The 23,003-nt window shown below is 37.2% G+C and overlaps 3 protein-coding genes across 4 annotated transcripts; 2 read left to right on the top strand and 1 right to left on the bottom strand.

Moving 5' to 3' along the window:
- Window positions 1-1,950: 1,950 nt before the first annotated feature.
- Window positions 1,951-4,995, top strand: LOC113665008 (uncharacterized). The gene is made up of 5 exons (XM_027180657.2): window positions 1,951-2,482; window positions 2,599-2,792; window positions 2,891-2,972; window positions 3,060-3,197; window positions 4,011-4,995. The coding sequence occupies exons 2-5, from the start codon at window positions 2,631-2,633 to the stop codon at window positions 4,043-4,045; spliced, it is 417 nt and encodes a 138-aa protein (XP_027036458.2). The 5' UTR covers window positions 1,951-2,482; window positions 2,599-2,630; the 3' UTR covers window positions 4,046-4,995.
- Window positions 4,996-5,737: 742 nt separating this feature from the next.
- On the bottom strand, window positions 5,738-13,216 carry LOC113665003 (NSFL1 cofactor p47). Of its 2 annotated transcripts, none has more exons than XM_027180652.2 (12): window positions 13,038-13,216; window positions 12,529-12,606; window positions 12,091-12,125; window positions 11,506-11,604; window positions 10,917-10,997; window positions 10,207-10,286; window positions 9,570-9,655; window positions 9,040-9,149; window positions 8,361-8,501; window positions 7,848-7,994; window positions 6,976-7,035; window positions 5,738-6,159 (listed from the first exon to the last, which is right to left on the bottom strand). In XM_027180652.2, the coding sequence occupies exons 1-12, from the start codon at window positions 13,143-13,145 to the stop codon at window positions 6,027-6,029; spliced, it is 1,158 nt and encodes a 385-aa protein (XP_027036453.2). In that variant the 5' UTR covers window positions 13,146-13,216; the 3' UTR covers window positions 5,738-6,026. The 2 variants fall into 2 exon arrangements, with proteins under 2 accessions (XP_027036453.2, XP_027036454.2); XM_027180653.2 differs by having other exon boundaries at window positions 12,091-12,122; window positions 13,038-13,189.
- A 15-nt stretch (window positions 13,217-13,231) lies between these two features.
- LOC113664999 (crk-like protein) lies at window positions 13,232-22,586 on the top strand. Its single transcript, XM_027180648.2, has 8 exons — window positions 13,232-13,505; window positions 13,583-13,702; window positions 15,250-15,391; window positions 17,154-17,192; window positions 17,709-17,837; window positions 18,243-18,398; window positions 19,175-19,258; window positions 19,420-22,586. Exons 1-8 carry the CDS (start codon window positions 13,477-13,479, stop codon window positions 19,546-19,548), a joined length of 828 nt encoding a protein of 275 aa, XP_027036449.2. The 5' UTR covers window positions 13,232-13,476; the 3' UTR covers window positions 19,549-22,586.
- Window positions 22,587-23,003: the final 417 nt, after the last annotated feature.

Raw genomic sequence — 23,003 nt, 5'->3', positions numbered from 1 at the left:
TAGCCCACGCGCGATGTCAGACGGCACGTGCGAGAACCTCAAAACATTGCGTGTTTGCGTGCCTCAGTCTCTGTGACCCTGCTATAACAGTATGGGTGAGGGTTTTAGCAAATTCGCCAGTACTGAGAAATATTCCGCGCATGTGATGATGCACAAGGAAAAATTCTGGGAAAAAATACTTAATTTTCACAAACTTTTTGTCTATAACATCCATTACAACATTTTTCTGCCAATGAAAACATGTTCAACGAAAAACATTAGAAAACGAAAATGTGAAGCATGTTTTCATTGATTTCATTTTCGAAAACGCGTCATGTGTTTTCAATATTCGATCTATTTTTACAGATTTAATCTCTTTCAACTTGTTTCTAATGGCAAGATCTTTCTGCTGATGTTTACGTCCTTAATACACACCAGCTGGAAAAATCGGTTTATTTACCATCCATAAATGGCAGTTTCACTTAAATCTTCCGAAAAAGAAAAACACTCTGGTAAATTTACATACGATATCAAGTTTGAATTGGAGAAAATTATTCCTGGCGGTTGTGTGAGCGAGGGACAGCTTTGTTCTTTACGCAAGTCGACGAAAATCGGAAATCACCTTTTTTCGGCGCAATAAGCTGATTTAGACGGGTAGAGAACATTTCAATAGATCATTTACCGGCGTCTACAAGAAATTCAAAAAGGTTGTAAATTGACAGCCATTCTCCGTTTTTTTCTCTTTTTAAGACGAGCTATGAACGAAAGCGGCAGGTCCGAATACCATGTAAGCCAACAAAGTTTGGGTCCGAAAAAAACCACGTAAATATGGGCCACTTTGTTACAGACAAAAACAATTATTTGATACAATTCTCCCGCTGTTTATTTCATAAACAAGGTCGCAATTTCTACTCTGATTGGCCAGAGTTATATCAGCGTGTTATTTCACATCGACGCAGTACATAGACAAGCTATTTATTACCGCATAAAGCAACAAAACTCAATTTAATCGCCACATTAATTTCACACGCGAAGTGAGTGCGATTCAAAATTAACAAATAATCCTTAGCATCAGAAAAAAAAAACTACCCTGGCAGGAAGGAGAGCAGAAAGGACACCAGAATACCGCGATAAAATTCTACTGGAGTTATTAAGCTTTCTTTTCTACATATGAAGTGTGTTCTTTTTATCAAGACATAAAAATGTCATTATTTCGGCAAAAAGGCAAACTGCAACACTGGCGATTTACAAGAAAACGCCATTTAATTAAATTACACCGCGGACACTATGCTGAAAGGCACAAAAAACCCTGAAAACTAAGCCGTTGGAAAATATTGAAAATCCACACTGTTTTTTTTTTTCGAGAAAAAAATCAGCAAGAAAATCACATTTGATTTCAACTAGTTTAGAATCACTAAAAGCTTTGAAACAACGCACTTGGCGACTTGTCTTAGGCAATAGAACCACCAGGAGAACGACAAAACGGGTTTTTTTCTTATTACTATCTCACAGGCGTTTCAATGCAGCTGGACAAAACCACGTGTTTTAAAACTGTAGCAAAATAAAAGTTCCATCTTTTTAAAAAAAGCGTTCGACTCAAAAAAAACTTGGACCACGACAAGCAAAAGAAGTTAATACGAAAAACACTCGAATAGCTCTCGCATATCGATTTAAATGCTTTGGTTGAGTTTGAAAATAACCACGAGCCAAGCAATTGGAACTAACAGAAAAGCAGCTGTAGTTACATATATGTAGATCTCCTAGCGCATTTGACCACGGAGTGAAAGAGAACCTTATGAAAGTTTAATTTTAGCAAGCAGTTGACTCAAGTTATTCCATGCTAATGTTTTCTACTCAGAATTAAAAGCGATAAATCTATGGCAACGAAACCTCGCTAAAACCAATGCTAAACTCCGCCAATGCTGAACATTGCTGGAGCTCCGAGCGTTTTGTGGCGCTAGGTAACGTTGTGTCACTGAATGGAATCTCGACTAAAACCATCGTGTTTCTCTTTGAATTTACTGCAACGATCTTATCTAGTCCCAGACCAACACAAAAGCATCGACTTTTTAAAGTAACGTGACGCTTTTGCGATGTTCTTAGAAATTTCGATTCAAGAACGTGAAAAGCGCTTCTAAAAATTTGAAAGAGAGACGAATTTACGGCCATGGAACGAGAAAAAAACATTACACAAAAGTTCATTAAGTATCGTACCAGAAGTTCGGTGGAGCGATAGACTCGATCATGATTGGTTGGCACGCAGAGACATTTAATTGTTAACCGTGCAAACTCGCGCCGCCATTGGACAAAAACACTTGTGTTTATGATCCATTGTCTTATCGGCCGTTACAGGTGAATTGTGCCATTGTAATGTTGGTAATTTATAGTTAGCGCCAGAAAGGAAGCTCTTTCACTCATTCGCTTGTGAGCGAAACAACGGTCGCGCCAAGAGTACGCTACAGGATTTGGAGGTAAAAAATATATCACCGGCGAAATTTTAGAGGTATGTAAGGCCATAAATTCGTAAACAATTAATTTTCTAAGCGTGAACCTACTTAAAAGCGACAGTATCGTGGGATGTAGCTGGTCTTAGCTTATTTACGACTGCTTATTTCCTAGGACTGCTATAAGCCCCTGCAGATTTACGCAAAATGTTCAGCAACGAGAGTACGGACGAGAAACAATTGCAAGACTTCAGAAGTCGTGAAATGAGAAGTCGTGTACGAAATTACAAAAAACAGATGAAGACGCTGGAATATTCACGGCTTCGTTCGCTGGTTCCTTCTACAGCCTGCCGGCCTCGTGTCAGCAAGGTACGAAACTTTTATGTCAGGCCTAGATTGCTAGCTTCTATCACTCATAAAAAAAATTTAAAGACTAACTCACTGTTAAAACTTATTTTTTTTTTTAGATTGAAGTAATAGAGGAGGCGATCAAGTACATCGCGTTTCTCCAAGCTACTCTGAGCTCTCGCTTGGAAGAAACCAACGAAAGTAAGTTTGAAACTGAAAAACCGCCGGAAATCCATCGCATTGAATCGTGCGCACATTTTAAACTTGAGTGATTTTTTTCTCTCGCAGACAGTAACAGTCAAGGGGCAGAAGAGAGGACAGACAGCGAAAGAAAACCGAAAATTCTCAGGCAAAAAAGACAGCGTTTCGCTTCATATATGATTAAAACCCAAAAACACACCGTACCAGCGCGACGAAAATTTTCAAGTAAGTCTGCAGAAATCTGTGTTTTTCTTTCCGTTGTTTGAGAAGTTGAAACCTGGGGACTTTGCGCGTGCTTACAGCGCGTTTGGGCCGAGGATTTGCGCATTCGAAACTAAAATTTCGAGGATAAAAATTGGGTGATTCGTTTTCTTCATCCGGTAGTTGGGTTGGAAAATGCAGCTGCACATAAAAACAACATATGTCCCTTTGAGGCTCACAGCACCTGGCATTTGCTACAAAATAAAGTTCCCTTGCGTTTTAAATAAATCGCTCCAAATTCTACCAAAAAGATCCTAGCTTAAAAGCTAGCTCAAAATCTACGCTTTGAAAAATGTTTCCTCAGTTTCCTTGAATTTCAAGGTAAATTTAGACAAGTTCACTGCCGTCTCTAAGTAACCAATTCTGGCTAAGGACGTATTCCAACCCTCGAACATGGAAATAAATATTCCAATATTATATTATAACCTTTCAACTTATTAAAATAAAATCTACAATTTACATATCACTTCGAAAGGAAATTACGGCCTGTCTAGTGAATTTTCTCCAACGCAGCTACGGGGTTGAAATAAAAATTCCCAACCCGCACGTGAGGGATTTTTTAAGGGGGTATCAACTTTGCCAATGAAAAGAAATGAAGAATAATGCAATTAAGATTCAGCAGCACCCTGGGAAAATTTAGAGAGTACAAAATATTAATACGCTCATTTATTACACATTATCTTGTCTGAAGAGTAAACAATTTCTTGCTATTAAAAATGCGACATTAGAAAGCTTTTATCTATTTTAAAAATGTCTCTTTCTTTTAATTTTTTTCAGGACAAAAGACAACAGAAAGCGAACAGCCAAGATAGAAGAGCCATTGTGTGTAACAACGGTGGAAAATCGACTACGCAAGAATAAAACTGGAAGTTATATAATAAAAGCTGCTCGCTTGAGATGGAACATTTTTTCTCAGCGCTGTGCAGCTCACTTCAGTGCTGATGTACTGATTGGTTTTGAATTTAATTGTAGCATTTGCGTAGCTAAACCTCAAATTTAAATACATCGTGCGAAGATGCAGGGCCGAAAGTCACTGTTATGGAAGTAAGCGCCGAAAAGTACAAAACACGTTAGGGAAAAAACTGTTGAAGTTTATGCTTGTAAAACGAAAACCAGGAAAAAAAAAAAAAGATTTTTAGTATCCCTAAATCTAATAACTTCCTAAGACTTCCTTTTCAGAAGAGCTCTGAAAAAACCTTCAGAAAATTTTTCTTTCGATTAGTTTTCTACGTAAATGCAAATGAAAGGAAACTGAAACAGACCGTCACGTGGTGAAATTTTTTTTCGTGTGTCACGACGGTGTGTGTGAATGTGTCAAAAGTTTTGCTAAAAGCTGACACCGACAATCATTTCACATAAGCTTGCTGTTTTTTAGTTTTGATTACGGTCTCAAGAACTTATCAATGATCACTTCTGGTCCATCTTCCACAAGCTGAAAAAAAAAAAAATTCAAACTTCTGTTCCGCAACTAGCTCAAGTGGGTTACAATTTTGCTTTCCGAAAGGAAGTCTTAAGAACGGCCAATGCACGCTGAAACATTAAAACACATCATTCATTAGCTGGAAAATTCTCCTGTTATAATTTTATTTAAGACGGAAGAGGGAGGGAAAATAACAAAGACGAAACATTCGAGATGGTTGTTCAGTCAGTTTTTCCCCTTTTCCTTTTAAAACAAACGGAACTCGAAACACTGCAGCGGAACTAATGTATTTATAGCTATCTAAGGCAAAGACATAATAAAATCTTTGAGGCATAACGAAAAGAGCGTTGTCAATGTTATATGCTGACCTAACAAAGAGCTTGCGTATCATTAACTTACTTTTTCCTTTCCACGAGGTCTTCGCAGTAAGAATGATTTCTTTTTCGGTATATTACGTCGATTTATTACCGTTTTGATTTTATGAGATATAACCACGCTCTCTAGTTTCGAGGTTTCCCTTTTTCGGCGTTTTAGTATTAAAATAAACTCACCACAAGCCAGGCCTCTGCAATTTTTTAAAGAGACATCAAACTTCTCGACTCAAAACGAAAAACTCACCAGATTTATAAAATTCACTGAGTTAAGATCAAAACAATACAAAGGTCTTCAAACGATCAGTAGGACAGACATCTCCGTTCTCTTTGTTTAAGACGAAGTCAATTTTCTCGAGAAAAAATATCGTAAGTGTTGATAAAAACGCGTTAACATCGCAAAAAGCGCGTGTTCAAACCAAGCCGATTTTTTCAGAACGATGGTGCGCTCGTGTTTATAAACGCGTTTAAACCGCAATTCTAATCGCGAGTGAACACGACAACACGTTTTGAGCCGCCGGTTTACAAGAAGAAAACGCCAATGCGCGATAATTTGCAGAGAAACATGCGGGAATAACACATGATCATGATGCCAATCTAATTCTTGTTAATAAGTACATGAGAAAGAGGAACTTCGTCGTGTAAAGAACCTCTTTAAAAATCATTCAGAACCAGAACAAATACCAGGCGCAGAAAACGAACACAACTGAACAGTCTTTGACCAAAATTTTATTTTAGAAGCCACAATTACCTTTCCTTGGAGGAGCACTTCTGAACGAAGCTTAAACTATTTGTTGCAGTAAACGATAGGAAAGTAACTAAAAAGTCAACGAAGTTGTAAACCCCATCAACTGCAGACTTTGGTTTCGACTCCACTTCTCAGATTCTCCAGAATGCAATCAGATTCACAGTCACGTGACAATCCTCCTGTCACAGGTATGTTTCGTTTTTGATTCATTACCAGACTTCCTCATCCACCGCCTGGAAAATTCCGGTCTTCACTCACTTGAATCTCTGGACAATGACGGCATTTAAGAGATTTGCTTCAGACAGTTTCTGCGTTTCATCCGATAGCTCTTTGTTAGGGAATGTCGTCATAAGAACAAAGCTCTGCGTTGCCATTTGAGGCCTTGATCTGTGTATCAGGCGTGTTTGGTTAAGGAAAATTAACCCTTTCACTCCCAAGATCTCATAAGTAATTCTCCTTACTGTCTGCCATACAATTCTTAGTTCGGAGAATTTGGTATCGAATCAACAAATAATCCCCTGATTGATATTTTTCTTCATTTGCATCATTTGTTTACTTAACATCATATCATTTTGATATTGTAAGGAGAAATTCTGTCTTGGTCACACATGGAAGTTAAAGAATTATTTCTTTGACTCTCAAGGGCGATCAGTGTCTCTCAAAGATCCCGTTACTACATCAAGAAACGAGAAAAAAGGGGATGAGAGACCTTAAGTCACTATATTACAAGGAGTCATACAGCAATCTACAAAACGACGCTGCTGCTAAACTAGCCTAAGAACTCTTTGTTTGAATCTCGAAATTCAAGCTCTGAACAGACTGGCAGATTATTAGTCGCAAAGTTTGACAAAATCCAACTGCGGCCTAGAAGATCTGGCTACGATTTGTAAAGTCTGTTGACTCAAAAGTTGTTTTCTTATCTGTGCGATCACGTGGTTGTCGCTCAGTTTTGGAAAAGAAGAAATCTAGCAGGCATCAACGTGTCCATAAAGAGATAAAAGCGCCTTCTTTTTTAACGTTATAACAAATAATCATATTCTCTCCAGATTACACAAAGTGATGCGGAGAAATACGTATTGAGAATAAAGAGAAGTCTCGACTGGGGAGCATTGAATTAATGTTTACCAAAATTTTCAGGAACAGATACGCGTAACCATTTAGTAGATCTTATAATGTTATAGTATATTCTTGACCAAAGGATACGCACAGATAAACTTCCGAATATCTCCAACTGTATGTGAGTGGTTGAATTTTGAGACCATACTGCAAAAGAAAACATTTCCGTCAGAAATTTTACACCGTAGCTTAAAGTAATCTTTGATTAGTCATTGTGTGTGTGGTAAGCAAATGTGGTCATATTAGAAGGTCAAATCAGATTTTGAAAACCAGAGTATGTTCCTCAAGGAAATGTTATTTCGTTACGAGTTTAGACGCGAACAAGTGGGGGTGACGAGTACAACTGCGAAGGAACTGGAACTGAGAAAAAATTGAAAACCGACCTACACAAAGGAAAATGGGGGTAGATGAATCAACAAATAATCCTATTATGGCGGAGAAGGAAAATTAGAGGCCAGAACGCGAAATGGCAGGAAAGGAGTTGAATTGACGACCGCGTTTCTAATGCCAAGAAACAAGTGGAAATTACGGCTACGCCGAAAATGGAGGAAGAAGTGGAAACAAACACGTGGCCTGCATGACAAGAGTGCGGAAAGGGGGGGGGGGGGACGGCGAAGGGGAGTGGGGTCAAATGAAAGATTCACAGATCAGTCCATTGCTTTTATGCCGCTTTAGCATTACTTGGAAATCACTGATAAAAATAGGAAAAGAACACTTTTCTGTCAGCGGAACCGGTGATAAGCCTTCTCTCCGAACGTCCATATAATCGGTTTCGTTTAATTTGCCTCGCATTCTTTTGAGACAACATTGCTGCGAAAGTTAACCACAATTACTAGGAGAAGCCTGTTGTAAATGTTGACATGATTCCGACAATTTTCGTAGATCACCGAATAGGCTCGACTATTCCAACAACCTCTGGTCATAAAGAAAAAAACAAAGTGTAACATATTTTCACATACCGCGTTCCATCAGCCAATCTAATCTGTATACTGGTTACCGGCTGTGATTGGTCCAGTGGACTTGTTGCCATTGGTTGTGGTGTGCTGGAGGAAGACTGGGAGGCACGTTGTTCTGTTGAATGACTGGACTTCACGTCTGGAGCCGGGCTGAAAGATAAAAAATAACAAAGAACAATCATTAGTGCAAGAATTTGCCGGTGTGGAAGTGGTAAAAATCGGAAGGATCAAACGAAGATGAAGAAACTAACGAGGCACTAGACGAAAATAAGATACAGATTGTGATCAAGAGAACAAAACGGACCAAAGAAGGAACAAAAGACGAGGAAATGAAAGAGCGAAAGAAAGAGGCCAACATCTGAAACAATGGAACGGAAAAAAAGAGGCAAACAACTCAAATAATACGAGGAATTCTTACACGTAAGTAAGTAAAGTCCTCGCACAAAACACAGTTGAACTATGAATGATAACCAAACTGCTTGAAGAGCTAAAGTGAACTGGGAAGAAGACACCAACCTGCCTAATTTGTGCCCTGTTCCTGAGAATGCTTGGAGTTTAGGTTTGGGTGGAGGGACATACTCTTCATGTCTGTGATCTTCCATATTAACGTGCACTTCTCCTTTTCGGGACAATCTTAATAACTCCTGTGGAATTTCGCTGTGAACAGGACGCATGAAAAATGTCTTTAAGTCATTAAATTCAAAAGAGCCTTTGGATCTTAAATATAATCTAAACCGTGAGTCTTGGTGTCCTAATTCTTTATTAGCATATTCACAGTGGTGAATATGCTAGTAAAGAATTATTGTTTTTTCGCGATACAGTCTCTTCTAAATGGATGGCGGCGTTCGACTGCGTCCTAATGGTCTCGTTTGCAGAGTACAGCTCATGTGTTTTACCCGCGCTTGACGCGCGCGCCGCTCCCACGCACTAGACGCGAGAAACACTCACTCGCACACTACACGCATCTGCGTGTACGTGTATCAGAAAAATGCTCGCAAGAATGTGTAAAATGCGGGTAAATTACACGAAATCAGTCAATTAGAACTCATTTAATGCGATTACTGAAACAAACGTGCGCGTACAAAGAAAAAAATTGGATCTTAATTCGTCATAATATAAGATTTCCGACGAGAATAAGCGAGTCAGTGCACTTTGTTGGGTTCCTTCCAAATTGAAAATGATTGTATTTTTGTACCCTCGTCTGACAGAATCCAGGAACTGCTTGTTAGCTGGATCATCAAACGACCTCAGAGGTCCATCATCCACTGAAAATCCATTAGACCAGAACTTTAAAGCGACTTCTGTCTACAAAGGATTGTACAACATTGTGAAACAACTCTGCGAGTATATATCAGTAAAAAAAGAGGACAAAAGTTGATTTCTCATAGAAAACGTGGGCCAGCAAAATGAGTTTTTAGTGTTTGAGAATGTCATTTTAATTTTAATGAAATAAATTTCATTTAATCTATGGATGGACGTCGAGTGTAGCCAAGATCCTTGCAAATGAGCTACCTTTTGACATTTGCAACACAGTTTAGTTGCCATTGTCATTAAGGAGCGGTAGCCAGTGAAAGGAGGTTGCATACGTGAAATTTAAAACTATCAGCTGAGACAAAAAGCAAGGGGCTGTTAAGAATAAGTGTACATAATAGAGAGATGGTTGTCAGTGCAGGTTCCACACTGATTAGTAAATTTATAATTACAAGTTTGTTGATGATGTCTTACAGGTTGTTGTGGTGCATCTGCCCTGAATGATAGTGTTTCAGGGAGGGGCTGTGAACTGTCCCCTTCTGTATCTCCAAGACGGTAACCTGCAACAAGATCAGAACCAACCATCATCAGAAGAAGGGGTAAGTCTAATACAATCATACATCAGGCTGAATTAGTTATGATTAAGGCAGGAAGTGCCTTTGTTCTGAGGTGGAGATAAATTTTTGGGAAAAAAAAGAATTCAGTGTTTCATCTTCTCACAATAAATTATTGTTGTCTTTGTTGGATAGGGAAAAAAATTCCACCTGGAGAAAGGGGGATACCCTTAACCTCTCCATTCACCCTTTTTTTTCCTGGAAAGTATATTTGTTTCTTTGTAAATCAGAACAAAATGAAAACCATTGACACAGCCAAAATTACCTTAACTACCAAATGACACATTTTACCTTGTCAATAAAAATTGATATTCATGCACACTCAACATCAAGTTATAATTGAACATGAAGGCTTAGCAAATGATAAGATGCCTCCACTCCACCTTACTCATGAGGTGAGTACACTGCAGGCTTTTTTCACATTAAGAACTTTTACAAAGAATGTACGAAAGCTGAATGGGGAAATTACTTATCATATATTAGGATTTAAATCTTACCTGCACCCTTAAATGCAGGCTGGTGCCTGGCTCCTTGCCTACCAACCACATCCTCGTCAGCAACAACTTCTTCTCCATGTCTACAAGAAAAATAACAGTTCACACCTTGGGTTCTATCAAGAGAGGAACAAAAAATGGCACAGCACAAACCCACAGCATCCACATAACACAAAAAAGAGAATGAAATTAAAGAAGCTAATATTTACACCTTCTACTCAATGGGGCCTTGTAACTTTTTTTCTGTTGCAGTATAAAGAGGGAGATTTATTAGAGAGCTCTTCCTTACTGAAATGTATATACAGTAGTCTATTGATTTAAAAGTTAACTAAAGATCTGCTATAATCAAGAAAAGAATGTAAAGCATCAGGATTTTGAATCCTATTCATGTTATGCACATTCTCTCCCAACAAATGATTATCATACAACTTTCCCCTACAATATCCTATCAAATGAATATTTAAGGGACTTCATAGTAACTGGAAAAATCAGAAATGTATACAGTCAGATCTTGACTTTTGACTCCCCAAAATTCTGCAATTAAAAATGACCAAAACTGTTCCACTTTACTATACTTCAAGCCTCTGGCAACTTTTTTATAATGATTGTAAAACCATACTAATTCTTCATTAATCAATTTGGTACAGTAGATGTGATTGAATTTAATTTACTAAATACAATATCAATTGAGATGAATTTATTTACAAATTCACCTCTTTGCATCATCAAATATGCCCTGAGTAATATCATTCGATGTTTGTTTCTTTCTTGGTGGACCAAGAATTTGCTGTCCACTGCAAAGAAAAACAAAACAAAACAAAAAATAGATATATGTTCATCTAATTATTGAAAATGACAACTAAATAAACAAAAATAAATTGTTGGGAAACATTGCATTTCCAACTGACAAAGTTTGTAAATCAATGATGTTTGTTCATTGTTGTTGTAAATTAAAGTTAATGTGTTGAATCAAATTTCCAGCCAACTTATACCCTTTGACCCTAAAGAGTGACTGGCATCTAATATCTCTTAACAACATCACCCCTGAATAACACATTAAGGTTGCAAGAATAAAGGAAATGATCAATAGAAAAGCTCTTGATTGTTTAACAAATTCTCCTTATCAGCACCCTTAGGAAATGTACAGAGAACAGTATGGAAAAATGCATACTGATGCTAGCATGTAAAGGGTTAAAAACCATCCTACATCTTAATGAGTCCATCAGTCTATCTTTCCTTGCCACCAAAACATCTGTCCTCCTGCTCTTCTCGTGGCCTGTGGCATGTCACAGGGACCCCTACCTTGTGTCTGAGCCTCCAGCATAAAATGCTTGTCCTTCTTCATCATCACTGTCAGCATTTTCTGTTGCTTGCACACTTGAAAGGGAAGCAATGTTTCGCCTACAACATAAAAACTCTTACCTTTAGTTTATTTAAACATTTTGAGCAGTGATCACCTACAAAAACCTTAAAATTTATATCTAGTGTTTCATCGATAAAGCAGCTCTTACATAAAGGTACTTTTAAATATAAACGGGCAATTACTCGTGACCTTAAAACTAAATTTTCACCACATGATGGATTATCACACTCTCTAAGACTTAACTATAGCACTACACTGATGGCGACAAGCACCTGCTGATAATGATCCCTTTAACTCACATGAGTGACCAAAAGAGAACTTCTCCTTACAATGTCAAACAATATCAAGTAGAGAGGTGATGAGAATAAAAAAAAAATATTAATTAAGGGATTATTTGTTGATCCAATACCAAATTCTCTGGGCTAATATCATAAGAATTGTTTGGCAGACAGTAAGGAGAATTACTAATGAGATTTTGGGATTGAAAGGAATAACATGCAATAAATGGTTATTTTTCAGCTTACCCTGTAGGAGTGTGCTTTGATCTGGTACTTGGCTGCTGCAAAAGGAAGTGGATAATATGACTGAAATATTATATTACCACAAAGATTATTGGTTTGAGAGGTATACATTTAGCCATCATGCTTTGCAGCCAACTGACATTCTTTTAAAATGATGATCTTGCTTTTGATTGACTTGACTAGACTCACCTATGTTTCCCAATATGGCCTAAAAAAAATTTCAAACCTACTAAAAGCCCACCACAGTGGAGTCTTCCAAGGCTTGTATCTAGACTGGTTTGTGTAAATAACCCAGTGCACTATTTAAAAAATTTCCATCAATTTTACAGTTTTGTCTTGTCTCTTTGCCAATGGCTCATAACTTTTCAAGTTGTCTGCAGGTAACATTGTGTCTGATTTTTTGAGAGAGGCATTAAATTACTCCAAAACTCTTGTATATACCTCCTGGGCTTGTTCAGTTTCAGCCCCTATGTTCTCGTCATCTTCTCCCATTGTGTCATAAAAACTACTAAGAGCAACCTGTAAAAAAATAAAAAGCTGTCCACTGCAACTTGCTGTAGGTCATGCTGACTCCTATGAGTGAACATGAATAATGTTCTTGATTTATTTAAACATCCAAGGCCTCATCATATCATTGTTTTTCATTTGCGTCTATGGTGAGAATTGGAACTTCGTGCTAAAAACAATTTTTTGATGGCCAAGTCGGCTTGTCGGCTGAGTTAACGACGACCGGCGGACTTGACTAATAAACTGCCGCCAAGCCTTTTAAGCATTTCCTGAAGTGGCTGTGTATTCTAAAGTTTTGCCTGATTCACTTTCTGTTCATTACAAATGATGAAATATTGACATCCTAAAGAAGGAAGTGCTAATGATATGTAAAACAAACTGAAACCACGCTAAAACAAACTCAGTAACATATAAAAAAAGAACAGATCAGCTTTGTTACTCACATGAAGATCCCAGCCGGATGATTCTAAATAAAACTGTGCGCGTTCAGCGTCAGCATCAGTTACTCCGGAAAATTCAGCGACCATCCGATTTCTTTCTTCGTCCGCCATATTGAATAAAGGATCACGTGTGATGTAAGTCTGGAGACTGGGCACCAATCAAGAGAACCCTTCCCTTCGACGTCAGCCCACCCCTTAGACTTGAGTTTCCTGTGTTTTCCAATTACTCTGATCATATCGCTGGATCGCAGATTTAAGTTGGCTGTTTCAATGCCACGGGCTAAATAACGACATAACAGCGATCTGTCACGTGTAGGAAAACGTATCTGAGATGATCGTGGCAAGAACGTGTTCTGGGTTGTGAATCAGAAGTTAGCGATCGTTGTTTTAGTTAGGAACATTGTTGATTCTCAGACAAGCGCTCATATAACCCTGTTCAACGATGAGTCGTTCCAATCCGAATCAACTGAGGTATATCAAGGTTTGATTTTTGTTAATTACTGTGTGATCACCGCTAATGATTTCTGTGTAATTTTCTGTCATTTCAGTTGTTATTTGGGTCGCTTGTCACGTTCAGAAACTGATAAATTGTTGTTGGGAAGGAAGCCTGGCACTTTTCTTATCAGAGACAGCTCGTCGATTCCCGGAGACTTCGTTCTTGCCGTAAGGTATCTGACTCCAGAAACATATTTTTCATTGTTTCCATGTCATTCTTCAAATGATTTTAAACTCTGATCGCGAAGCTCTCTTTTACCGGAAGGGTAATATACGCTTACTTAAGCAATCTTCATATTCATACACGCTTGTGGTCTCATAAGATTCCATCACAGAGCAAGTTTGTACAACGCGGTCAGTGAAGTTTCCTCTTTAAACAAAGTTGACCACACGCTCATTTGCAATATGATCAGGGTTTGATCTCACTAAATCACATGGTAGATAGTTTACAAAACTAAACTGTACGTCAAAAGCTAACTCTTAAAACGAAGGTTGCTTTTGACACAATCCAGCGTTCACCGAAAAGGTTCATCTACAAACATAGATCACTATTTATTTCGCTGTATATACATCAACTGTATAAGCCCTCTTGTTACCTATTTGTGAAACCTTCAGACAAATATCTTGTTCCGGAATTTAGTGACCGCCACACTGTGGTGCCTGTTAATTTGTATCTATAAGCGAAAGTGTAATTGACTAATATTTCCATTTTGCGATCTGGAGTAATATGGACAGCCAATTGAAAGTGCAAGTCGATTTGTCAGCGCTAAGTAGCACTTTGTCAACACAACTGATGACTTCCATTAGCAATTTCGCGTAAAAAATCTCTTCGAAGACAATTTTTTCCAAGAAACACAGTAAATTTTTGCTGTTGGAAGCACTTCTACAATTCTTTATATTGAAGGATAGGTTTTGCTAAACAGGAAGTAATTTAATGCAAATACTAATGACAAGATGAGATAGTTATGTATTTCCATAATGTTTTTTAATAGAATTCTTTTGCTTTATGTCAAGAAGTTGGTCTACATGAGATTGTTTTAACAACAATTGGTCATATGAAAAAGATCCAGGGAAAAATTTTTAGGCTGATTATTTTAATGGTACAATTTTGGAATCTCTCTCAAATGTTCCAAATACCATTACATTTCCTCATTGGATGCATTTTAATACATCAGATAAGCAGCACTTGAGTTGCTATTGCTGTGCATGATAGAAAGTAGTTCAAAGCTTTAGAAGGCTTTGCACATGTGGCCATTAGGGTTTTGCTTGTAAGTTTTTGAGTGTGAGTCTGGCAGAAACTGCTATATGCTAATGTAAGAATTAGGAATCCTACCTTGTTGAACACGAGAGCTTGAATTACCAGTTTGGTTGGAAATGAGGAGTTCAGATTTGCAAAGAGTGGTCTCCCTCTGTGAATTAATGTTCAATGGACAATAAAATTAAAAAAAAGAAATGAAATTAAATGAACAAAGAGAAAGTCAAGTGAATGGGGAACTTATGCGCCAAATATTTCTGAGAATTAAAGGGATAAAAATTAGAATATAAAGCTGTTTTCTTGTTAGAGCATGAGATTCTCAGAAGTATCACACTGAACTTCCAGATGTGTAGCAATCTTACAATATTGTCTTTTAAGGTAAAAATGAATGCTAAAAAATACAGATACATGTTGTCCCGTTTCCCCTGATCAAATACTCAGAGTACATGAAATTTTATTTTTCAGTGAAGGTGGAAAAGTCAGCCATTACATAATCAACAGCAAAGGGAGTCAATATCAGATAGGAGAAAACACTTTTCCAGACCTTCATAGTATTATAGACTTTTACAAGAAACATTTCCTAGACACAACAAACTTACAGGAGCCGGTAAGTCATCTGTTGTTGTTGTCGTTATGTACAATGTACTCTGTCAGCATGCAATAACTCTTAGACTTTTAATTAGAGAACCTTATTAGTTCCAGTGGTTTTATAGCACTTTCATTCTCCTAAATTTGCTTTAAGGAATAATTTTTCTCTGTTTTGTGTGTTTAAACAGCCAGAGGATTGGGAAACAAAACATCACTTTAGCATGGCCTTACCTTACATGTCTTTTTTCTATCAGCTCTTTTTCAACTTGTGTTTTTCAACTCGTGTTTTTCAACTCATTCATTCTTTCATTGACTGATTCATTCATTAACCATTCACTGGACTGTTATAATTGGAAGTAAAACTATTGAGATAAGGGTTATTTAATGTGTTCACTTGTCAACAATTAAAACCTATACAAAGTTGTGTCAAAGAAGAAATTTGAGTGGTGTTTTGTGGGGATGGGTTGATACTGATACTTCTGGTGATAGCAAGGTCTGATTGAAAAATATGGATACCAACAAAAAGTATCTATATTTCAGTACTGCATGCGATCTGCCTGTCTCATGCTTGTGACGTAACACTGATATGGAACCGAAAAGACCATGGGCTCAAGGCTGGGCAATGAGCACTGCAGTGTACCAGTTTAAGTGGCACACGAGCACTGTAGGAATGAACTCATTGACGACTGTCTTGCCGATGCTTTTGCAGAGTATTGAACACTGCATAGCTTAACAGTGCTAGATAACTCTAAATTTTGGCAATCAAAATAAGTTACTAACATGTACCATTTAACTCAATGATGATGCAGTATTGATTTCAATATCAATATAGAAGGAAAACATCAGTATTGTACTTGGTGTCATATTGATATGGAAAAATGGTTTTGGCCCATCCTTAGTGTTTTGAATTTAATTTATAAGCTACTCTCAAAAATTTTACATTAAATAATTGTGACTGTGAAAGGCAAAACGGACATTAACAGTTATCTGTTCAAACAAGTAAACCATTCGTTATCCATTCATCATCCATTCAAATGCCTAAAAAAATCCATTCAAAGCGTTCGACAAACCATTCAAATGGTTTGCATATCCATTGGAAATACATTAGCATCCTTTCAAAGTATTGCAACATCCATTCAAATGGTTCTGACATCCATTCAAACAGTTTTTGCATCTGTTAGCCAACTAGAGGTGTTTGTTTGGAGAACTGCAGCATCCTTTTGGTAAGCCAATCGTACAACCAGTTGTATGGATTAATAATTGTTTTCATCTGTTCTTATAGCTTGCCATTCAGTTTGATATTATCCATTTTACTCATCCATTCGAATGGCTAAGCAAACCATTTTAATGGCTAATCAAACCATTTTAATGGCTAATCAAACCATTCAAACAATTTATTCACCCATTCGAACGGTTTGCCTGTCCGTTCGAAATTTTTACTCATCTGTTCGAACGGCTAATCAAACCATTGAAATCATTTATTCACCCGTTTGAATGGTTTGCCTGTCTGTTCGAAATTTTTGTCTGTTCGAACAGCTGACCAAACTGTTCAAATAATTTATTTATCTGTTCGAACAGTTAGGCAAACTGTTCGAACACTTCAAGGACCATTCGTTAACCATGTGTTTTTGCCGTTCGCACAGTTTTCCATTAGTGTCTGTTTCACCTTTCAGGGTCACATTTATATTTTCACCCACTGTCTTCATTTGTTATAAGCTATTATGTATATTTACACAATCATGACTGGTGTAAGTAACTGACGATAACTTTTTGATTCACAGCTATTTAAAGTGCTAGCTCAGTATCCATTTTCTGCTAAGGTAATGTATTAAACATCTTACCAATGTTATTTTTTATCATGTGGTCTTAATTTGTTTCTGAAGTATTATATTTGGCTGTAATCTTGAATCTGATTGGCTAATTGTGTGCTTATAGTCGGTTCAGCTTTTGACAATATAGACAACAATCAGCACCATTAACTGTAGAGGGAAAAAGCAAACCAGCATTCAGAAATAAATGTAATTTACTAGTCCTACTTTGGTCCATGTGGGGAAAAAACTGTTCCCTTGGTCCTTGGCCTCAGGCTGTACACAGGGAGTCAGATACAATTTTTTCCATACGGACCTGTCACCTGGTAAATAAAGTCCTTGGAAACAAGAACCAAGGAGTGTCATGTTGTATTGGTTATGAGTAGCTAAACATCTTTTTTGAACTTGAAACATATTTATTGAGTATTGTGCAAGATTTTGGAGGGTTTGGTGGACAGTGTGTTGTTGTGTGAATTCAAATGAATCACGTTGGTCCATATTACATCCTATGATGTCAATTTTATACAGGACGCAGAAGATCTCAGCTTCAAAAAAGGCGATGTTTTAATAGTTGTTGAACAAAATGAAGAAAAGTGGTGGACTGCTATAAATGAACAAGGCCAGAAAGGCCTCATTCCTGAACCATATGTCAAAAAGGTATGGGTGATGTCTTTGTTTGATTCCCACTTACACATCTTTACACATTTACCAGGGGTTTGAATTGGTTTTGAAGTGAATGGCAAAAACTGTAAACTAAGCAGCAACTGTAATTGAAATTCTATTTTTACCCCATGGATAATTTTTTTATAGCTGATTGGAATCTGCCAACTACATTTTCTAAAAAATCTTAATATCCTGATTACAGCTTTATCCAGTGTCATGTGAAGACAACATACCCTAGTTTATCACCCTCTCTTATCTAAAATACCTTAATTTATACTTGACTATTCAATGGGTATCATGGGAGAAATCTTGTCCTTCTCACACATAGAAATGAAAATAGAAAAGATGTTTAGATATACAAGATTGTTACAGAAGCCCTGGTATGTGCTTGCCTTTCAGCTTTGTGATCTTCAACAACCAGGCTCTCCAGTACCACCTGCTGCACCACAGCCAAATGATCAAAGAAGGTCTATGCCTTCACCTGTACCTACAGTTCAAAATAACAGTGATGTCAGAAGAACATCAGTGCCACCCATCGTGAGACCGATGTCACAGGTAATTTAAGCACAAAAAATCTTTAATTCATTGTTTTTAAAGATGTCATTCTTGAAAACCAGATTTATTTTAATTTAGGCTTATGTTCCTGAACTGCTCATGCTATATTTGTGAACTGCATTTTGCCAGTATAGTTTACACATGGCAGTGTCTTTTGGTTCAAGGTGGTGCTGTATATCTAAGTGCTCATAGACACAATGTGCAAACTTATCTCAATGTTATCTCCTCTACCTTTTCCTTGTTACCAAGTGGAAAAACATCCCTTTTTGCAGACTAAAATCTTCCAAGACAGACACACTGTTGCAAATTAGATGTGCTGTAGCACTAATAGGCCATTTTGCAGTTGTGTACTTAGTTGCCAAGCCTTTGATTTGGAGTGAGGCTGAAGTTGACCATGTTGTGATAGAGACTAGTATCTAGTTAGTATGATAACAAAGTAATGGAACTAATGGAACTAAAAAATCACCATTCCACCAAGAGTAAACTCCTGTGAAGTTTTTATACCAGACAGAGTACTTGTCATAGCCTCTGCTTGCCTTCTTAAAAAATTCCATACTGATTTTTTTCATTACACAATCAAGTTGGAAAAAAGGTGCAGTTTGACATCTTGTCTTCGTTCAGTAGGATGCTGCAATCCATAAATATGTTTTTATTGATGCCCTTCAAAAATGGAAGTAGATGGATCTATCGCTTTGGAGATGCATTTTTTCCTTTGGTCAGTGCTTTTTGATGCGTTTAATTTGTTGTGCAATCTAAACCTTCTTTGTTTTCAACAGACGGCTGACACAGAAGGATCAATGTATGTCCGTGCTACACGGAAACATCTCATGCCTTATGATGACACAACTCTAGCTTTTGAGGTAAATGCATTTACTGTGTCAGCTTCCAAGATAACTTGGGCAGCATGTTTTTGAAGCGTGAAGTTCACATGTTATTGAAAATGGACGGGGAAAGATTTCCTGATGCCCATGGAACAACACATTTTGATCTTACTAATACAATACTAAATGCTGCCTTGCAGAAAGGAGATATCATCAAAGTTCTAAAGAAATACGACAATGGAAAGTGGTTTGGTCAAAAAGGTGACAGAACAGGCTATTTTCAGTTTAACTATGTGCAAGTAATACCAGCAAGTGAAAGTCCAGATTGAATGGAATGAGCAGTAATTAAAATGTAACTAATGAACATTGAAATTAGAATTAGGAGTTTCCAGATCTTCATGTTGTCAATCAATTCTCAATCATCTCAAAAGTTAATCACAACAGGCATTGTTGATGGAGCGCCAGCATTAATGAGTAATATCACTGGGATGTTTTCCATTTACAAGGTTTGCCAGTGGCATGGATTAGCTCCTCTGAGAATTACTACAAACAGGAGCAACTTTTGATGCTTCTTCTTGGCACAAACTTACACTTTTATTCCTCGCTTTACTGACTTCCTTGGCAAATGCTGCTTCATGCAAAGGCACCCTTTGAATTTTACCATTGCTTTGTGCATGGACAAATCTCTCTCAGGCCACAGTTTCTCTTAGCAATTTTCAACTATGCCATTGAAAATGGGGTGAACTTTGAATTATTTGTCATGCCTCTGATTTTTTCTCACAACTTGCTGTGTATTGTTATTCAAATGAAAATACTGTGATAATTTATCAAAACGATTTCTTGACATGACCTTTTGTACAGACAGAATACCGATGAGTGGATCTTTGCTCTAGTAGAGGAAATTTGCTGGCAGCTGTTTGATGCCAAACTACACATTTAAATGCTTTCATGTAATCCAAGGAATGTTTTCATCTCTGCGAGTGTTGTTCTGTACCATTCAGGGACAGGTTTTGTAACGATGGATTCCTGTGTGTACTGATTAGTTTCGCCAACTATGTGTTTGATTAAGTCAAAATTGGTCAAAACACAAGTAGTCCACAGAATGCAGATACACACTCCCAGGAATAAGACCTGGTGACGCTAGAGTGCAGAGGTGCACTCTCAGGGCCTAAAATTTGAAGCGAATGGTGATGGAAGGGAGAGAATTCGGAACAAACCATTGAAATTAACTAAGAAATGGCTCTGTGCATACATAATTAAATATCATTCTGTACATTCTTCATATTCATGAGATTAGAATTTTTTTAACCCCAATAGTGAATTTTTATATCCATAGGAAAAAGGGGGCCTGTATTCATAAAGAGACCTTAACATAAATTTGTGGTCAAAAAGCCACCTACACGTACACCTACATGTACCCATTTATAAATTTTGCAAGAGACCTACAGATACAAAGTATATTTTTCATTTTCTTTGTATAAGCTTATTTTTATATCATTGCCTTAGCGAGACTCTTTCAATAGATTCTAAGGCATTAAAGAGAGTTGTGTGCATGTATAGTAGCAGACAAATAGCATTCAGTTGTCTCTGGCAAATTTGGCCAAAAAAAATTTCTGATCCAGATGTTCATGCAGATAAGCAGCACTCACTGATTTGTTACAAAATGTTTGGAAAAAAAGGTGCAGCTTATATGCCTGTGTTTGTGGTAGTTGCCTTTAAGAAGCATCAAGCATTCCTATTAATTCCCACTAGTGAGCTATTGGCATAACTTTACCAGATAAATGATGAACATCCCTTGTATTACTCCTCAAGAAATAGCTAGCTTGACTTAAATTAGTGATATAGATTATATTTGATTTTGTGTTAGTGGACTTTGTAGTGTACAAAGCAGCCATGGATGGCTTATTCAAGTACTTAATAACAATATTTGTGGGGAGAACACAGCATATCCTGACATTTGTGACGTTGGAATGTGACTTGAGAGAATAGTCCAGCTTTTGTAAAGTAAATACCTTAAGAACCCAAATAAGTACATTTCTGTGTAGAAGAGGTATACACCTATGAAGAATTTTTATTTTTGAAATTGTGCAAAAACTTCAATTGAGTGTTTTAATATGGATGGAATTTTTGGACTGAGGTAACTGATGCAGTAGCACACATCTACTCAGTTTCTGTTTTATTTGTAATAATTTTCCTTAGTAATAAGATGAAGCAAGTGGATCATGCTTTCTAAGTTACAAGCTTTCTAAAGAAATGCTTTGTTTGCTTGAAATCAATTGGTGAATGAAACAGTGTAAATCTGGTTGGAGTTGGGGCACTCTCCCTCTGTGATGGGTGTGAACTACCTTATAAGGTATGCTTTTAGGGGTTCAAGGTTTAAACAGGGTACACAATTTGACCATTTAGCTTTATAGGGTATCTTTCTGGACCAGAAACCTTGAACAGTGTGGGAACGTGGCATAATCCAGTCTAACTACTTGGTACTAAATGAAATTGCTTGTAATTCTTATTTTAAATTTTCTGCTTTTCGGAGTTTTCAAAAGTGCTTTCTAGAGGTCAGTGTGTGTTACTTTAAATGTACACAATTTCTCCTGATCAAAACAGTAGTAGAATGAACAGGTTTTGGTGAAACAGTGGCAGGGTTTGAAGTTGAGGTAGCATATCCTCAATTAAACTCCCCTTAGCTATTTTGGCCCTTTTACTCTCATGAGTGACCAAGACAGAATTTCTCCTTACAATATCGAACAGACAAGTGATGAGAATGAAGAAAAAGATCAATTTGGGGATAATTAGTTGATTCAATACTAAATTCTCGGAACTAACATTATAAGAATTTTATGGTTGACAGTAAGGAGAATTACAAATTTGATCAAGGAGTTAGTGTTAAAAGTTAACACACCCTAATTTACAAATTCTCTTTACAGCTCTTTGAACATTTCCTTGGTATTAACTAAAATAATTTTTTTCAAGCATTTGTGTCCATCTTTAACTCACCTCTGAGTGACCAATACATAATTTCTCCTTCCAACATCAATTTTAGTTCAAGCAGACAAGTGATGAGAATAAAGAAAAATATTAACTTGCAGATTATTTGTAAGTTCTCAGAATTAACATTATAAGAAATGCGTGGCAGACATTTGGGAGAATTACTAATTAGATGTAAAGAGTGAAAGGGTTAATATTTTATTTTTGTAATGATGTTGTAAAGAGAAGTTATATACTTTTCATTCCAAGGGGTTAACAGGTTGAGTGTCTCCCTGCAGTTAATCCTCACAGCTTTATGTTAGACCTGATTCAGACACCATACTTTTCATTAGCCAGTTGTATTGTCTTAAATTGATTAAAAGAAGTTTGTTTTCTACGTTAATGTTTGGTGAAAGTTTGAATCTGGACTGGCTCTGCCATTCATCTGGCTCTCCTGAACTGTGGATTTCAACTTGGAACAGCTTTGATTGAGATGCCACATTCTTCATGCACCCAACCTGTGGACTTCAAAGAACTAAAGTGTCGCTTCGGTTTTCCTATGTTTCTGGCCGTCATTCAATCGCGTAGACGCAGCAAGCGAGGCTCCTTTAGCCACTTTGGTGGCGTTTCTTACTGTTCTTAGAAAATGATGGTTTAGGTCGAGGGCATGTGGTTAAATAAGCCACATTTTGGTTATGTATTCCTTGTTTACAAATTTGATTTTCCCGCTTCATATTTTTTCGAGAAACCGCCGAGGCTGATGAGACCCCACGTTCTGAGAAACAGACTTTAATAGTTGCGTTTCTCTCCTCCCCCTTAT

Source organism: Pocillopora damicornis, chromosome 3 (assembly GCF_964200805.1).
Source record: "Pocillopora damicornis chromosome 3, jaPocDami1.2, whole genome shotgun sequence".
Lineage (NCBI taxonomy): Eukaryota > Metazoa > Cnidaria > Anthozoa > Scleractinia > Pocilloporidae > Pocillopora > Pocillopora damicornis.
The sequence above is the reverse complement of the archived record's forward strand: the minus strand, read 5'-3'. Positions and strand labels throughout refer to the sequence as shown.

Coding starts and splice junctions, on each gene's coding strand:
- LOC113665008 (XM_027180657.2), top strand. CDS start 2,631: ATGTTCAGCAACGAGAGTACGGACGAGAAACAATTGCAAGACTTCAGA. Junction 2,973..3,059: donor CTTGGAAGAAACCAACGAAA/GTAAGTTTGAAA, acceptor TTTCTCTCGCAG/ACAGTAACAGTCAAGGGGCA. Junction 3,198..4,010: donor AGCGCGACGAAAATTTTCAA/GTAAGTCTGCAG, acceptor AATTTTTTTCAG/GACAAAAGACAACAGAAAGC.
- LOC113665003 (XM_027180652.2), bottom strand. CDS start 13,145: ATGGCGGACGAAGAAAGAAATCGGATGGTCGCTGAATTTTCCGGAGTA. Junction 10,287..10,916: donor ATATTTGATGATGCAAAGAG/GTGAATTTGTAA, acceptor TTTTTCTTGTAG/ACATGGAGAAGAAGTTGTTG. Junction 8,502..9,039: donor CTGGATTCTGTCAGACGAGG/GTACAAAAATAC, acceptor TCCTGTTCACAG/CGAAATTCCACAGGAGTTAT.
- LOC113664999 (XM_027180648.2), top strand. CDS start 13,477: ATGAGTCGTTCCAATCCGAATCAACTGAG. Junction 13,506..13,582: donor TCCAATCCGAATCAACTGAG/GTATATCAAGGT, acceptor CTGTCATTTCAG/TTGTTATTTGGGTCGCTTGT. Junction 15,392..17,153: donor CAACAAACTTACAGGAGCCG/GTAAGTCATCTG, acceptor TTTGATTCACAG/CTATTTAAAGTGCTAGCTCA.